Consider the following 18,779-nt stretch of genomic DNA (forward strand, 5'->3'; position numbering starts at 1 on the left):
AGTAAAATGTATGTAGTTGTAATCGCGCGTTATCAAAGCGCCTGTCATGAAAACGGGGCCTTAGCTCATTCTCCATATTTTCCACGATTTTTTAAAAAACTTACACTCTTTGTCATGTATAAACAAATAAAGTTAACAAAAACATAACGCAAATAAAGTTTTCAGCATGGAATTGGAATTCTAAATTTGTTAAAATTTCAGGAAAACTTTTAGAGAACTATTTGACAATATTTCTTGGAGATTTTTTGTCCGGGATTTTTTGTGGGGATATTTTGTCCAAAAAATTTGGGGGGATTTTTTGTCTGGGAATTATTTGTCCGGGAATTTTTTGTCCAGGGATAATTTGTGGGGATTTTTTGTCCGGGATTATTTGACCGGGGATTATTTGTCCTAGCTTCACTAGAAGACATCAATGAAGCTATATCAATTAATGGAACACTTAGTGAATGAACACTAGATATGCGGACGATACAATACTCCTTGCAAATTGATTTAGAGAAAGTACAACACGACCAAATTCCCTTTGTATTTGAGATTTGGATGCGCACTGGTGTTGACGTTAGGCTTTTTCAATTTTTTTTTAATTGTATTTTGGTACTGCCTTGCCAAGTAAAATGCCTGCACCATACCAAAATTAAATTCAGAAAATGCGAAAAATAGAACGTCAACAACAGTGCGGATCAAAATCTCCAATACAAAGTGAATTTGTTCGTGCTGAACCTAGATTCAGTTATTTGGGATGTGAGCTAAATGAAGAATGGGACCGTAGCCTTGAAATAAAACTACGCCAAAAAGCTGCCAAAAGCGCGTTCAATAAAATGAAATCAGTGTTATGTAATGGAAAAATGGGAATAGAAATTAGAACTAGAGTATTGAGATGTTACGTATTATCTGTCCTTTAATATGGAGCTGACGCCTGGAGAATTACAGACGCAACTGAAAAAAGACTTGCTAGCTTTGAGATGTAGTGTTATCGAAGAATGTGGAAAATATCATGGACATAACACGTAACAAACACAGAAACATTATAGTCCAGAAAGCCACTGCGCATCTGCTAGGGAAAATATTCCGATTCGGATTTTTTGCACAATCTTACTTAAAAAGGACCCCTTTTAACAAATTTGCATGTTGCCAGGTCCAAAAGTGGGTCAAAATTTTTATAACGTTTTTTTTGTTTTTATCCTAAAATTATTTTTTTTTGCACCGAACAAAGTTTTTTAGGTTTTTGGATCATTTCAAACAGAATAGGTATTTAGTGACTTTTCTCTAAAGTTGATAGTTTTTGACATATTATAAGCGATTAAAAATTTAAAAATTGCGAAATCGGCCATTTTTAACCCTGAGAAACTATGTGAAAAACGGAAAATTTGGATGGTGCCAAGGTAAGAAGATATTCTTTGAACATCGATTGATGAAATCCCGAAAAGTTTTTTGCAATACAATATCTAAAATCCCTTTGTTTTTTAATTGCCAATCAAGCGGGCGCTTGATTGGCAACTGTTGCATGTATATGTAACATGCGTAAATATATGTGCGGAAAAATATTTCAATTCAATTTTTTTTCACCATCTTGCTTGAAAATATCCCCTCTTAACAAATTTGTATGTTGCCAGGATCAAAAAGTAAAAAAAAATTAAACGTTTGTTTTTCGTTTTTCCCTAAAACTAATTTTTTGCATCGGACATTTTTTTGAGGTTTTTTGGATCATTCCAAATAGAAAATATCTTAGGTGACTTTTCTGTAGATGTGGTAGTTTTCGAGATATAAGCGATTGAAAATTTAAAAATTTCAAAATCGGCCATTTTTTTTTCTCTGATTTTGGCTTTGGTTTAGAACTAGAACCTTTAGCCACGTAATTGTATAACTTATCACTAAGTCAGGGGAGTAATGTGTAGTGTGTGTGTGGAGTAAGTGTCTTGTTACTTTGCAAAGTCGACGTCATTGTCTTTGCAAAGAGACGCTAATTGTTTCCGAACGTCTGCGGCCCCTCCGGTGAGTACCGATCCCACAAGGACAGAAACTATTTTTCAGTTATTAATTTATAATAAATGAAAAACTTCTGCCCCTGGTAGGATTCGAACTTCCGACCTTTCGTTTCAAAGGTAGGCGCTCTTACCACTGCGCCACAGAGGGGGTCCGGCCATTTTTAATTCTCAAAAACTATGTAAAACACCGAAAATTTCAACGATACCAAGGTACGTAGATATTCCAAGAATATCGATTGATGAAGTCTCGAAGAGCTTTTTGCAATACAATATCGAAAACCCCTTTGTTTTTTATTTGCTACTCGAGCGGTTGCTACACTATTTTTAACCGTTGCGTTGCATGTATGCAACATTGTATGTATGCGTAAATATATGTGCTGAAAAATATTCTGATTCTTTTTTTTTCACCATCTTGCTTAAAAAGGTTCCCTATTAACAAATTTGCATGTTGCCAGGGCCAAAAATATGTCAGAAAAAATTTTAAACAATTTTTTTAAACTTAAAATGTTCTCCGATTACATATACACATGCAACGCAACGGTTGAAAATAGTGTCGCTCCCGCTTGATTAGCAATTAAAAAACAAAGGAGTTTTCAATAAATCGATATTCTTAGAATATCTATGTACCTTGGTATCATTGAAATTTTTGGTGTTTCACATAATTTTTGAGGGTTAAAAATGGCCTTTTGCCATTTTTAAAATTTCAATCGCTCGTATCTCGAAAACTATCATATTTACAGAAAAGTCACTTAAGGTCTTTTCTATTTGAAATGATCCAAAAAACCTCAAAAAAAATTGTGCGATGCAATAAAATTAGTTTTAGGAAAAAACAAACGTTTAAAAAATTTTTTGACTTTTGATCCTAGCAACATACAAATTTGTTAAGAGGGGATATTTTCAAGCAAGATTGTGAAAAATAATTAAATCGAAATACGCCAACGGTTGCCAATCAAGCGCCCGCTTGATTGGCAATTAAAAAACAAAAGGGTTTTCGATATTGTATTGCAAATAACTCTTCGGGATTTCATCAATCGATGTTCAAAGAATATCTTCTTACCTTGGCAACATCGAAATTTTCAGTTTTTCACATAGTTTCTGAGGGTTAAAAATGGCCGATTTCGCAATTTTTAAATTTTTAATCGTTTATATGTCAAAAACTATCAACTTCAGAGAAAAGTCACTAGACCTTTTCTGTTTGAAATGATCCAAAAAACCTAAAAAAACCTTCGATGCAAAAAAAATATTTTTAGAAAAAAAAAACAAAAAAAACATTTAAAAAAATTTTGACCCACTTTTGGACCTGGCAACATGCAAATTTGTTAAAAGGGGTCCTTTTTGAGTAAGATTATGCAAAAATTCCGAATCGGAATATTTTTCCTGGCGGATGCGCAGTGGCTTTCTGGACTATTAAGAAAGATGAAAAAAGAAAAAGATATATTCAATACTATGAAGGATAGAAAAATGAGCTACATTGGTCGCATACTAAGAAATGAAAAATATGAGTTGATGCGACTGGTTATACAAGGGAAAGTAGAAGGAAAATTAGGGCCGGGGAGGCGACGACGTCCTGGTCGAAAAATTTACACAGTGGAGTAGAAAATCAACAATAGAACTCTTCAGAACCGCTGCACAGTGGACCATGATGATCGCCAATGTTAAAGAATGAGGCACATGAATAAGAGGACTTTTCCGCCCCATTGAGCCGGCTGCGGTCCGGTATGTAGATATACAGCCACTAGGAAATTCACGGAACCGAAATTTAACAGTGTAAACTTCACATGACTACTAACTACAGCTATGTTTCTAAGGGTACTTACTCTGTTTATCAACGTTATCAGCCAAGAAGCTTATATTGTTAGCTGAAAAGATCAACATATTATATTACTTAAGATCTCTTTGTGAACTAATAATTAAATATGATATCCAGTAAATTAATGGAACTTAATATACAACAAAAGTGGAAACTTTCATAAATAACATACAATGTTTATTAAAGAAAACATCGAGTAAAATCCCAGCTTTAGTTCTTGAAAAAGTTATATGGGTTGTCACAAAAACCAGAACATAAAATTTTAGGTCTCCTCCTTCTTCTTCTTAAATTAGGCCCCTTGACCTGTTCTTAACCGATTTTGAGCTTGTCTTGGTAGCTGTGATGTTGACTGCCAGGTATCTCGCCACCTTTTAAAGGGCCTTCCTATTGGTCTCTTGCCTGTTGGCTTTGAATCTCTGACTATACGGGCTATTCTCTTGCTGTCCATTCTCGTCACATGCTGATTCCACTCTTGTTTTCCCCATCGTACTATGTTTTGTATGTTACAGAGATATCTTATTCTGTCGTTCGGTATTCTGTCTCTCAGTGTTTTCCCCAAAAGTTTTAGGTGAATGTTCTTTATTAATTACATATCATTGAATGGTAAACGTATCCTTACTTTTACCTTGTTCTTGCAGATAATAATATGTTCCTCTCCTTAAAGGAAATTGTATTTTGAAAAAGATTTCTATGTGTACATGCACTAATGCATTAGGTATATACTTCCGTTTTTGTAGACTTCTTCTTCAGTTGTCCGGTCCGTATTTAGACGTCATCATGTTTAGAATTTCCTGAAAATCAGCTAATGCGCGAAATAATTCTTGTACTGTGGAACCACAACATTTTCTAATATTACGCAGCAATGAAAGCTTCTTTAGATCAATCCAACTCTTTCCCTTAATCTTTCATTGTATGTATTATAAAGCGAAATTGATATTATTTATACTAAATTTTAATAAGGGATGCAGTGCATGTAAACAACGATTTTAGTTGTTAAAGATGTTCAGAATTTTAATCTACTCGTTCCATAATGACAGTATATTGTTAAAATCACTTTTTCTCTTTTCTCGATTATTAGTTTTTAATGTATAGTATATAAATTATTGTAATCACTGAATATATAAATAGTGAAAAATAATCATACTATAATTAAATTAATCAATATTTTACGCGATTATACAAGTAACTGTTATCCAAATAATACATAGATTCAAAAACTGAATGAAATACATAGTTGTCTCTATGTTGCTGATGACGACATATGCTGTCAACTAATATTTACATCTCCTGCATGGCTTATGTGAATAAACCGTAGGTCCTTTCATTATATGACCGAAGTATTCTACATAATATTATGATAATCAGGGTGTTACATTTTAAACATGTTTTACTTAAGATATGAAACAAAAGTAGAGATAATGGATTTTGACAAGAACTATGTATATGACCTTGTAAATAACACGTAAGCTTGTGTAGGTACTGCGTCGGCATGACCCATACTCTTTCCTTAGTACTTACTCCGTGGGGTTACAATCCTCCGTGGGTTTTAGCCGATTCGACAACATGCCTCAACTTTTCTGTGTCTTGGGCAACCTCTGTCTAATTCTCCATGCCCATAGCTTTCAGGTCTTCTGCTATATTACCTCGCCACCGGAGTCGAGGGCGTCCGCGTGGTTTTGTTCCAGTTGGGACTTCCTCCCATACTATCCTTACTTTTCTTTGGTCAGAATGTCTTCTGAGGTGTTTTGACCATTGTCTTCTAGACTTTATTTCTTTTATTATGTTGGCGTCTGGGTAAAGTTCTTCGGGCTCTTTGTTAGTTCTTATCGTATATTGTCCTGCTGCTTCATCAAGCATAGGTCCCCGGATCGTCCTTAGGATTTTTCTTTTCCAAACACGTAATCTGTCTTCGTTTGCCTTTGTTATTGTCCACGTTTCGCTTCCATACATCACGACGGGTCGTATTATTGTTTTATATACTTGTATCTTTGTTACGTCTTGTTAGTTGTTTCGATTTTATATGGTTTTGAAGGGCATAAAGACATCTGTTGCCAGCTTGTATCCTATTGTTTATTTCTTGTGATCCGTTATTGTCTACAGTTATCGTTGTTCCAAGATACTTAAATTCTCTAACGTGCTCAAAGTTAAAGTCATACACATGACTCATAGCTCTTATCAAAATCCATTACCTCTATCTTTTTTGCAAATCATTTTGGCTCCTTTTCAGCTCTTTAACACGAACCTCCAGGGGGTCGGGACCCACGCTTTGGAAACCAGTGTTCTAAAAACATCCATTCTCCGTATTTAATACGCTTCGTTGTTTTCGCTTCAAATGATTCAGTTTAAACAGTTAATTGCTTTGTAGTTATTAACTAAATAAATACCAACCAGTACAGGGTGAGGCAGATAAAAGTCCTATTAGAAATATCTCGAGAACTAAAGGAAACAGAATCATGAAAATTGGAATGAAGGGGTTTTGAAGAGTGATCTCTTTAATGAAAATATTTTCACCGATTTGCTATAACTTCGTTTTTTTAAATGGAACATCCTGTATATTTTTACATTTTTGGATTCTCCTGAATGTCTTCTTTCTTAAAATATGAGGTTTTGTAATGTTATACAGGGTAGTTTAAAAGATAATTACGTTTTTTTTCTTAATTTCTTAGCAATATTCACACCCTGTAGAATTGTGGTAGTTTGACATCAAAAACTCTATTTAGGTTCAAATGATTTTTAATAAAGTCTACTATTGTTAAAAATTGTTAGTATAGCTAAATGTTGAATTGTACTGTACAGGGTTGGTCGAAACTCGGAAAGAGTATTTTCTGAGTTTTCTTAAATGGAACACCCTATATTTTATTATTGTAATTAAATGATATTTTGTGCTACTTTTTTATTTCTTAAGCATTCCCTATACCTAACTGCTTTAATTTGTGAGTTATTGGTGATTCAAGCCAAACATTAATTTCAACAAAATATACGTGAAATTTTATTAGGTTGGCCGTGAAAATATTCAATCACAAATAATTTTTCGGAAATAAATGCATATTAATCTAGACTGATCTTTAAAATTGCCAATAATGGTTGAGCTATCAAAATACCTACGTAGTTAACATTCTTGGCGCGATTAACAATTAAGCACAAATTAAAGCATTTAGGTATAGGGAATGCTTAAGAAATAGAAAAGTACCATGAAATGTCCTTTCATTGCAATACTAAAATACAGGGTGTTCCATTTAAGAAAATTCATAAAATCCTCATTCCGAGTTTCGATTAACCCTGTATACTAAAATTTAACATTTAGCTATACTAATAATTTTTAATAATAGTAGACTATATTCAAAATCATTTTAACATAAATAGAGTTTTTGATATCCAACTACTACAATTCTACAGGGTGTGAAATTTGCTACGAAATTAATAAAAAAAACGTAATTAGCTTTTAAACTACCCTGTATAACATTACAAAATTTCATATTTTAAGAAAGAAGACATCGAGTAGAATCTAAAAATGTAAAAATATACAGGGTGTCCCATTTAAAAAAACGAAGTTTCAAGCAACTTCCGGTATAACCGGAAGTGGCAAATTGATGAAAATATTTTCTTTAAATAGATCACCCTTCAAAACCCCTTCATTCCAATTTTCATGATTCTGTTGCCTTTAGTTCTCTAAATATTTCTAATAGGCCAGTTATCTGCCTCACCCTATATTAATATACAGTGTGGGCCAAAGAACACAGTCCACCTCGATATTTGGCCGTAGTTATTAGATTTTAAGGAAATACCAAAACAGGTCGATTTTTGATCTAAGGGGGACACATTTTTACGGTACATACATCTGTCATTTGTCAACCCCCTCCCTTCCACTTCTCCCACCCCTTATATTTAAATAGGTAATAGGAACCGTGTGCTGGCTCAATTGAAAGGTTATTCAATATTCCATTTAGTAATATTAACATTGACATAAATATTTATACAGGGTGTCCAAGAAAAATTATTTTGAATTAAATTAATTGACACAAAAAGAAAAATGTATGTAATTTACTTAACTCCAAATACATTCTAGTGCTGGCAGGAAACAGAAAAAAATGTTTATTTCATAAATAAACATTGTATGTTGCTTAAATTCAATATTCAACCTACCAAGAGACAGATGGGTGGCAGCTTGAACACTGAAATCAATGTTTATTTATCAAAAATAACTATTTTTCTGTTTTGGGACAGCAGTCGAATGTATTTTGAATTAAATAAATTATGTATACCTATACATTTTTCTTTTTGTGTCAATTAATTTAATTAAAAATTTTTATTCTTGGACCCCTGTATAAATATTTATGTTAATATTTATATTACTGAATAGAGAATTGAACAACCTTTCAAATGAGCTAGCACACGAACCCTATTCCCTATTTAAAAATAAGGGGAGAACTGGAAGGGAGGGGGTTGACAAATGACAGATGTATCTACCGTAAAAATGTTTCCCCTTTAGATCAAAAATCGACCTGTTTCGGCTTTTCCTTAAAATCTAATAACTACTGCCAAATATCGACTGTTTTCTTTGATCCACACTGTATTCAAGGTTTGCCATATACTCTATTACTTACTCAGCGAATATTTCAATTCCTCGCTGCATTTCTGTACCCTGTCTAATAAAATCTCGCCGTCGTTATACAAAGTGTTTCTTTTGACCCAATTGGACGTTCTTTCAATACATGGGACATCATAATCTGGATTTATCTAAAATTAATTATTTTATAAATACTGTATAATAGAGGTATGTACAATGTACCGGGTGTCGCAATAAGAATGGCTCTCGGCCATATCTCAGGAACCGTTTATAGTACAGCTTTGGGGAAAAAAATTTTATAACGAAAGTTGCCACGGGAAAAGCGTGGAAATTATTTTCATAATTGTAAGTCCACCGCTAGAGGGCGTAACTGAATATAAAAAAATTTAAAAATCAAAATTTTACAAAATTTGCCTTATTAAAGGGCACTGGAAATTAGATCATCGTATTCTTCATAAAATTCTGCGCATATTTGATTTGACAAGTTTAAGTTTACCTTTGCAAATAAGAGGTGGGGGTGAGTGGGAACATTGTTATGAAAAAATGGCTGAAAGTCCGGTTCTGCTAAATAGATTTTTGCAAACTTGGTCTCGTTGAAAACAGATTTTTTTCGTTAATATAATAGTTATAATTTCGAAATAGCCTAATAAGTAATATGCCAGCTAGCAGGCGCTATTTAATTTTTTTCAGAAATCTAGTTTTCTTTGGAAAATATTAAATACAAGTATGTATTTTTAATCCTGTATTACAAAATTAGAAAAAATTAGCAACAGAATAGCGAAAACCGCATGTCGATATCTTTTTTCTATCTCGAGATATCTTAAGAAACGTGTAAATTTTAAACATAACTGATGCTGTCACCCATAAACGAAGTTCCGGAAATCAAAGTGGAAGCAAGTAGTGTGCTGTGGAAAAAAATAGAGCATAGCACTTGCGGAGTGCGACAGAAGTGAATACTTCTTATAGATTCGATTATATTCGGTTCGATTCAATTCGATTACATTCGATTAGATTTAATTTTATTTAATATATATCTTATGCCTATAGTTTAATACATACACATAATATATACCCAATTTAATACATAATATATACTAGTGATTTTACCCTTTAATTTTAGGATTAATAAATATAAAGTTACATAAAGCTTTAAATTATTTTTCTTAATAAAGTAACCAATATTTTTTTCAAGTTGTCGAAAAATTTAATTACTCATAAGAAAGTATAGTAAATACTTCGTTCGTGTAAATTTGAATCGTAAAGAATGCATGGAAGAGTTCGTTTATTATTAGATAGGTACTCACGTTAAAGGGGAAGCCGTTATACAAAAGTAACCTTTTTAAATTTAATAATACATTATTCCTTTTAACCTACATATCCTCAAATTGTATTTTGAAACATTTTATTTATTTTATATAATAATAATTAAATTCACTATCAAATTTGAAATACTTTTTTTTAATTTGTTATTCCTAAAGTTAACGGGTAAAATCACTAGTGTTTGTCAAACGTAGCAGAGTTTAAAAATCTCACAATCGCCATAAAACCTCATGGTGATTGTAAGATTTTCAAACTCTTTGCTACGTTTGACAAATCATATAAGTATATTGTGTATTAAATTGGCTCTATATTATAAATTAAATTATGGGCATAATTGTATATTCTTAAATAAAATTAACTCTAATCGAATGGAATCGAATTGAATCGAACCGACTATAATCGAATCTATAGGAAATATTCACTTCTTTCGGCACTCCTCAAGTGCTACGCTCTAATTTTTTCCATGGCACACTACTTACCTCCATTTTGATTTCCTGAACTTCGTTTACCGGTAACAGTTTCAGTTATGTTTCTAATTTATACGTTTCTTAAGATATCTCGAGATAAAAAAAAAGGTATCGACATGCGGTTTCCGCTATTCTATTGCTAATTTGGTCCAATTTTGTAATACATGATTAAAAATGCATACTTGTATTTAATATTTTCCAAAGAAAATTAGATTTCTGAAAAAAATAAAATAGCTCCTCCTAGCTGGTATATTACTTATTAGGCTGTTTCGAAATTATAACTCTTACATGGGCGAAAAAGAGCTGTTTTCAACGAGACCAAGTTTGCAAAAATCAATTTAGCAGAACCGGAGCCATTTTTTCATAACAAGGTTCCCTTTCATCCCCACCTCTTATTTGCAAAGGCAGAATTAAACTTGTTAAATCAAATATGCGCAGAATTTTATGAAGAATACGATGATTTAATTTCCAGTGCCCTTTCATTAGGCAAATTTTGTAAAATTTTGATTTTTAAATTTTTGTTATTCAGTTACGCCCTCTAGCGGTGGACTTACAATTATGAAAATAATTTCCAGGCTTTTCCCGAGGCAACTTTTGTTATAAAATTTTTTTCCCCAAAGCTGTACTATAAACGGTTCCTGAGATATGGCCGAGAGCCATTCTTATTGGGACACCCGGTACATATACACTTAACCAAACTTATATGGAATCACTAAGTATTTGAAACCTACAGCTTTTGGAAGCTAGGTGTAAATATTTTAGTTGAAACGATAAGAAGAAGAGTTGCCATGCCCAAGGACTATATAGCAGGAGGAAATTACGGGATGCCGAGTTAACCAGACAGCACAAGATTGATCACGTAAATTGGTGTCTTCAACACCAAAACTGGAACATTGGAAATTGGAAAAGTGTGCTATTTTCAAACGAAAGTAGGATATGTAAAATCAGATGATTAACGAGTTCGTGTACTTAGAGGGCGACGAAGACAAGCAAGAACGGAAACTGCTAGATTTGTTCATAAATATAAAAGAGGAAGGGTCATGTTCTGGGAGGAATTATGATCGGTAAAAAAATCCTTTAATTTTCATCCAACCAACTTTAATAGCTCGCAAGTATGTTGATTTGGTTCTATGACCTGTAGTTAAGCTCCTGAGAGATGAGATGAAAGAAAATTTAGTTTGGCATTCATTCGCTTAAAATAATAAAAAATATCAGATGATTCCATATAAGTTTGGATTATATAAGTTAATATGAAATTATTAATATAATTTCAGTGGTGTGGACTATATGTTTTAGGTTGCTGGTTTAAGTGGAATGTAGAGAGGGATTATGATAATACAGACAATATTTATAAGTTTATAAAAGATCTTACCAAGTCACTGTTTCACCATTCGCGATTCTATCACGTCACATATACCGGTTTCACAATCGGTTGCTTCGCGCACGAGTTTTAATTTTTTTTAGTGGATTAATGGTTTTTTACATCGAATTATCGTCTTACATGATTGCAGACAGAGGAAAAACGTTTGTTCAGCGATAATGGAACCCAGAGAAAGGTGTGCGTTAATAGTTGAACCCAGAGGAAGTTTCAACTGAGTTAGATGTGTTGCCTTCAAAAGCTAACACAAAAGAGAGAGAGAGAGAGAGAGAGAGAGAGAGAGAGAGAGAGAGAGAGAGAGAGAGGGAGAAACTTTTGCTTTCCAGAGCAGAAAGCAGTAAGAGAACTGTCCTCAGCGGCGGGTGACAATCAATAGAGAGAGAGAGAGAGAGAGAGAGAGAGAGAGAGAGAGAGAGAGAGAGAGAGAGATTCTGTCTCAATGTCTGTACATTGGTAGGGAGTGGAGTGGAGTAATTAGTAGAATATTAGTATAGGGGTTGGATTAAGGAATAGTTTAAAATTAAGGATTGCATATGGGTTTAATACAGTAAAAAATAAAATATTTTTTGCATATGTATGAAAAATTGAATAAATGCATTAAAGGTTGCTAGAGTGAGTTCTATAAACTTACCAACTTCATTTCCGAAAATATGCAGTAATAGTATTCACACTGAAAGAAAAAACATGATTTACTACGATGCAATAAAAAAATCTGTTGGTTCAAAACGCGTCCCTAAATAATGGTACAGTTATTCTTCTTTAATACCTAAAAATTGTTTAATATTTTTCCTTCTTATGGGCTTATCCATTTATTATTAAGGATATTACAAAAAAAATTGGTTTGAAAAAAAAACTGGGTGCAATGAATTTCTTAGCTATGCCATATCTGTAAGATGACAGGATACTACCGATATTATGAAGAAACTTTTTTAAATTGCATGAAAATTTCATTATTTTTATTGATTGAATTATGTGCAGGCTGACTTATACATCTACTTTAGCGAACGGCTCCACGGGCGAGAAATTTACGCTAGCAGTAGCCGTAAAACTAACTTAGCGAACGGCTCCACGGGCAAGAAATTGACGCTAGCAGTAGCCGTAAAACGAACTTAAGGTTCCACGGAACGGAATAGGAATAGCCGAACTGAACCGACTACGCACAAGTCCTGTAGTCGGTTCAGTTCGGCTATTCCTATTCCGTTCCGTGGAACCTTAAGTTCGTTTTACGGCTACTGCTAGCGTCAATTTCTCGGCCGTGGAGCCGTTCGCTTACACTACGCGATTTGAATAAAGAATCTTCTTCGGTGGTCGCTCAGGCTCCCCGTCAGTTATAAAAGCAGTAAATGAATTTAAAATTAGAATAAATAAAATGTTAATAAGTATAATATAAAAGAATAATAATATTAGATGGAAACATACTTTCTGAGGTTCCTCTTTTTCTACATCCATTCCAAGCTTTTTCTTAGCAAAATTCATAATACGCTTCTGAGTATATTGGATTCGGTCTAACATTTCCACTTTTCTAGACCAACATACATCTTCAGCTCCTAATAATGATCTAGCCCTTTCACAATCTGCATGTACCTAAAAAATATATACTATGTATAGGTATTAGGTTTCCAAATTAATCCTGAGATCATCGAACTGTCAATACGAAAGGCACAGAATGTAGAATCGGAGGATATGCCACATATATCACGGAAGAAAATTCAAATGTGTATATAGAATATGCCCTCAAAAATAAGAAAAGTAATAAAGCTCCGGGAGAAGATGCTGTAGTCTTTGAGACAACTAAACTAGGAGGTCTACTTTGATGTGACGAATCCAAATACTTATGTCTGCATATCGAAAACATTCCACATAATTGGAAAAACTTGGTTACAATCCTCCTTAATAAAAAAGGAGGTGGACTACGAGTAGATCTAGGAAACTAGTGTAGACCCATTATTTTAGTTTGAATACTATTAGTTTAATATACTATCTACATATACAATACAAGCTGTTTACTCGAATACTGGAAAACACATTGGAAGTAAAACACGATTTCTATTAATAGTTAAATGAAATAGGAGGGTTTCGATCGGGTCACGGAACAAATGACCATCTACAGTGCCTTAAAAGTCCTGTCCTGAAAAGTCTGTCGAATATAATAGACCCCTGGTTGTTATTTTATTGACTTGCACAAGGCATTTGACGCAATGGAAACAGTCGCTATCTTAAAAACACTATCAGAATGCATAATAGACCACCGATACTTCTTCTTCTGGTTCCTAGCCGTTTCGGATGTTGGAAATCATATTGGCAATCATAATCTTGCTCGCTGCGGCTCGAAACAGTTCCGTTGGGGTTTTCTTAAACCATGTTCTCAAATTCCGCATCCATGATATTCTCCTTCTACCAGGTCATCGCTTACCTTTGACTTTACCTTGCAATATGGACTGCAGCAGGCAGTAATTGTGCTGATTTCTTAAGGTCTTCAAGATATGAGGATATTATTCGAAACATATACGAAAATGCAAAAACAATTGTAAACCTTCATTGGATAATTGACGAGATAAAAATTGTCAGAGGAGTGCAACAGGGAGATATTCTATCGTCTAACAATTTTTAAGTCATTGAGTTACGCATTTAAACAATTAGAGTGGGACTCAGGGTATTAACATCGATGGACAGTGGCGTAGCTGACAGGCCGGCAGGGCCCGCAATGCAGGGTGGCTACGTTAGGAGGGGCCCCTTAAAGCCTTCAAGCTTAATACTTCTACTGTCTTTAAATTTGGGACTAAGACATATTTTCCTGAAAAGCATCAAAATAGGGAATTTGAAAAAAAGTAATGAATCGGGTAATTGACGTAATTCTTATTCTTTCCTAGAGCAATTTAGCGTTTCGTGGACATGTTGGCAGTTTAGATGAAAGTGAATCCCAAGAAAGCAATTCTTTGTCAGTGGTTCTTTTACTAGCTAAACAATTTGTTTTAGATAAGTTAATCGATAAAAACAATAACTTAAAAACAAATTACTTGAATTCCCAAATACAAAACGAAGTTATAAATTTTCTGGCTCAAGAAAATGAAAACAATATTATTAATTTAATTAAAAAAAGTTGTATTTATTCAATAATTTTTGATACCACTCAAGACATTTCAAAACAAGATCAGCTTAGTTCTGTTTTCTGGTATGGAGAACTAACTTACGATGAAAATTATTTACCTTCCAAAGCAGTTTAAAGTTTTTGGGATTTAGTAGATAGACAACCTGCGTTCTGGCGCATCCCCTAAATCGCAACCCTTAAATATTAATAAATGCCAAACGGCTTAACGTAGGATGACGTGTGACGTATCGTTGGAAAGGGGATGAAAAGGGGGGTTGAACGCAGTATGTGGCGTGCGCATCGGAATATGCCAAAAGGGCATTACGTCATATCTTCTTTTCTATTGGTCCGATTTTGACGTAAGAGGGCTCGTCGGAACGGGGAGGGGGTAAAGAACACACAAAAAACAAAGATGGCGCCAGTGCCAAAAGGGCATTACGTCATATCTTCTTTTCTATTGGTCCGATTTTGACGTAAGAGGGCTCGTCGGAACGGGGAGGGGGTAACGAATACGTTGAGACAAAAAACAAAGATGGCGGCAGTGCCAAAACGGCATTACAGCATATCTTTGTTGTCATTGGTCCGATTTTGACGTATGGGGTGTCAAATAAAAGCGGCGGTGACACAGAAGCCAACTGTCAATTCTTCTTCTGTCAACGTTCAATATTAACTGTCAATTCTTCTTCTTTTCCGTATAGTGCCTAACAGAACGTGACATTTGACGTATGACGTGACATTTATGTGTGACGTGGCAAAGCGCTGACATTCGACGCAGAACGTGACATTTGACGTAGATATGTTACATTGTTCAGTTTTCCGTCCGACATTTGACGCAGAACGCGGCATTTATGAGACATTGTGACACTGAACATGTTCAGTATTGATATGAATCCCACCGAGTACATACATAGGGTTATGGAATTTCAAACTAAACATAATCAGTTAAATAAAGATATTAAATCATATGAGGATATAAAACAAATTAAAAGACATTTCGATAGTCTGCATATTGAGGACAAAACGTGGAAGCCTGAAGAGTTGAATTTACAGCAGCAGCAGCAAGGTCTTTACGCTTTTAGAAAACTACCACAAGCTACATATCCATTGAGACGTATTCAGCCTACACCATGGGTGCCAGCAACAACACCAGCGAGTATGTGAAAAGTGAAATAGACAATGTCTTTGCAATGTCTTGTGTAATATTAGCATCTATATTTATCTTAATTATAAAAATTATGTTTGAAATTGTAAAGAGAAAATTTGAATCTTCATGTAATATAAGACTTGATCAGTAAATAAGGTGTTTAAATAAAAAAGCAAAAATCTCTCTCTAAAAATATTTATTTATACATAGAAAAATTACAATGGTAATATTGTATAAGAAAACCAGTGACGTAGACGATCCACATTTCTTTCTGTACACGAAAATAGTCCAACGGCGTGACAGGGGTTTGTAGCAGGACCAACGTTTCCAGTAGCAAGAGGCGTGCCATCAAACTTGCAAACATCAATAATAAGGGGAAAAACTCCAAAAATGTGACATTTCTTGCTTAAAAATTCTGCTTTTTGTTCTCCTCGAACGTATATGTAATCGGCTGCATACAACAACTTGGTTTCTAGTATTTCATTTATTTTGGACAATTCTACTGCTCCATCAGAATATCGAATGCCAAGCAGTTTTTTCTCCACGTATGATGCTGTCTTCTTATCATCATTACTTAGCGCATCGAATGGTTTCGGAGGTAAAAAGATATAATGACTTCGTTTAAAACCTATTTCGATGGTAAGTTCTTTGGGAACAAACCACCCGTCCACAGCGAATCCCTGAATATCTACGAATGCTACTCTCATGATGACTGCTCTTGTACTACTGACACTTTATGCGTCTAATTTAGACTTTTTACAATTTCGGTAAGTGGGTAGTACTCCATTACGCAGTCGTGAATTATAATGCAGTAGGCCTTGGTATTTTCGGGAAAACCATTATGTGCTTCAATATCGAGTTTTACGTCAACAGTGGATGCTTTCATGCTTTCTTCTTGTTTTGAACAGTCGATGACGAACAATGCACGATTCTTAAAAGCTGAGAAATCGAGTAGAGGTCGCTTTTGTTGGGAATGTACGTAGCCGGGATAAAATTCGGTATAGTTGAAATAGGCCTCGTTGTAGTCAGTTTTGCTGAAATCCAACTGCATTCTCTCGTTTGGCCAATATTCTCCATTTAAGGATAATCTAATACTTTGGATGCTAACATTGTCAAATAAGGTAGGATCAGCTGTAATCGTGTTACGTTTGCCTGTTTGAAAGAAAACAATGACATAACGTGGTCTTTCAACTGATGTGCTAGTTTTAACGGCCCAAACTTCACGCCTAGCCCCTTTGGTAATGGTAGGCAATTCGTGCAATTCCCACTTTCTAAATGGAATAACTATAGGTTGATCTTGTTGAATGGACTTCATTAGTTCTAGTTTAATTTCGTCATTTGGAAATATGTGCTTCACTCTGAGTTCAATGTTGGTGATGTTAATCTTTGCTTTTGTAGTTTCATCAGTAATAATTAAACAATCGTTGTCGTTTCGAGCTCGAACTAGTCTTATTGTTTGACGACCACACGTAATCATTGGATAATCGTTGAAAATGTTAAAAATATGCTTAAGAGGTATCTGTATGTTGAATGAATTATCTGCATCGTGTAGAATGGGATCATTAGGGTAATTCCAACCCGCCATAACCATATAATGGGAATCTTCTTGATTGTAACACGTCATGGCACGTACAGCACTTACGATACCAGGATCCCGCACTGTTTCCATCTCCCGTGCGCTTTCGCTGTACGTACACGAATCGAAAAGAAAAGCACCCACATTGTTGGCTAGTTTGACTACGCCAGATCCTTCTTTATCGACGAGTGATCCTTTAATGCACAACAAGGTTTCGCTCATTGCAAAAAACGAGTCAACTTGATTAATGCTAAATTCTACAATATCATTGCAGTTGAATGATTTGATGAATGGTGCATATGTTCGGTATTCGGCCTTTCGAATCGACTCATCAAACATTGGCTTACGATAAATATCAAATATTGGAGGCATTACGATGTTGTCTGAACATTCTTGTTTTTCATACATTGTTGTAATTTTTTAGTTTAAAACCAAGTGATTGTAAAAACAATTTTTTTGCGAACGTAAGAGGTTTCCGCTTCGACACAACTAATGGTGTTCTTTTAATATGATGTTGTCGCTTGGACGGCTGCACAACTAATGGTGTCCTTTGAGCAGTAGATGACCTTATTACTAGTCCCATTTCCCTCTTGATCTAAGTTCCAGCACCAATGTGCTCTCTTCTCCTCTAAAGTTTACAGGTCGTCCTTCTTGATCGAGAGCCAAGACAGTGATATTGGTAAGTTCACGCTGCGACACAACGGGTAAATACAACAAATTGTGAGGAGTTTCGTCAATTGCGTACCCAGGATTTGATTGTATGACAAATTCGTAGATCGTATGAGCAGGTCTGTTACCGTCGAAGGCTCCAGTACTAATGTTACATTCAAAGCGTATGCTAGATACTTTAATAATCCTAACAGGTAGATTCGAAGAATGTATCCGTCCAGGATTGAGTATTGCCGGAGAAAATCCTAATACTGTACCAAGGCTATCAGGTTGCTTAAACGAAATCCTATATTTGCTAAATATTTGACACTGCAACGTGTTGTGGTTAGGTTTTAGACTAAATATCGATTCTGGTTTAAGCTCATTGTCAGCACCCAGTTTCTTTTGTATGTATTCTTCAATATCGGCAATTTCATAACATCCATCGGGAAAAGCAAAGTTTTGCCATTTGTTTTTGTCATTGCAGTAATAAAACTTGTTATTTTCAATGTTTGGTATACTGTTGTAGGAATGGAAGGCACGAAGAGCTATTTCGTAATCTTTTTTCGGATCCAACACGATTGGTGTGGGTGGTTGAAATGAAAATGTATAAGTGGTACTAACTACTCTCAACAACTGCGACATGATGACTGATTCAAGTCGATAGATTAATAGATTTATATATATAGGTGAATAAACACCATTTTTTTTTCACATATTTTTTATTTGTTCTAAAGCAAGTTTACATAAATGACAAGATGCTTGAGAATCGGGTGGTCCATCCCAGTGAGTCCTC

At 34.6% G+C, this 18,779-nt stretch overlaps 1 protein-coding gene across 1 annotated transcript in view; it reads right to left on the bottom strand.

The window, feature by feature from the left end:
• LOC114339815 (uncharacterized) overlaps positions 1-18,779 on the bottom strand; it is a 45,273-nt gene that overhangs the window by 2,385 nt on the left and 24,109 nt on the right. Inside the window, exons 2-5 of the mRNA XM_050646483.1 lie at positions 12,947-13,111; positions 12,159-12,197; positions 8,400-8,532; positions 3,803-3,844 (exon numbers count right to left, since the gene is read on the bottom strand). Of these exons, the coding sequence (XP_050502440.1) occupies positions 3,803-3,844; positions 8,400-8,532; positions 12,159-12,197; positions 12,947-13,111 (379 nt within the window). The remainder of the gene's footprint in view (positions 1-3,802; positions 3,845-8,399; positions 8,533-12,158; positions 12,198-12,946; positions 13,112-18,779) is intronic.

The sequence above is a fragment of the Diabrotica virgifera genome, chromosome 3, assembly GCF_917563875.1.
Source record: "Diabrotica virgifera virgifera chromosome 3, PGI_DIABVI_V3a".
In the NCBI taxonomy this organism is placed as follows: domain Eukaryota; kingdom Metazoa; phylum Arthropoda; class Insecta; order Coleoptera; family Chrysomelidae; genus Diabrotica; species Diabrotica virgifera.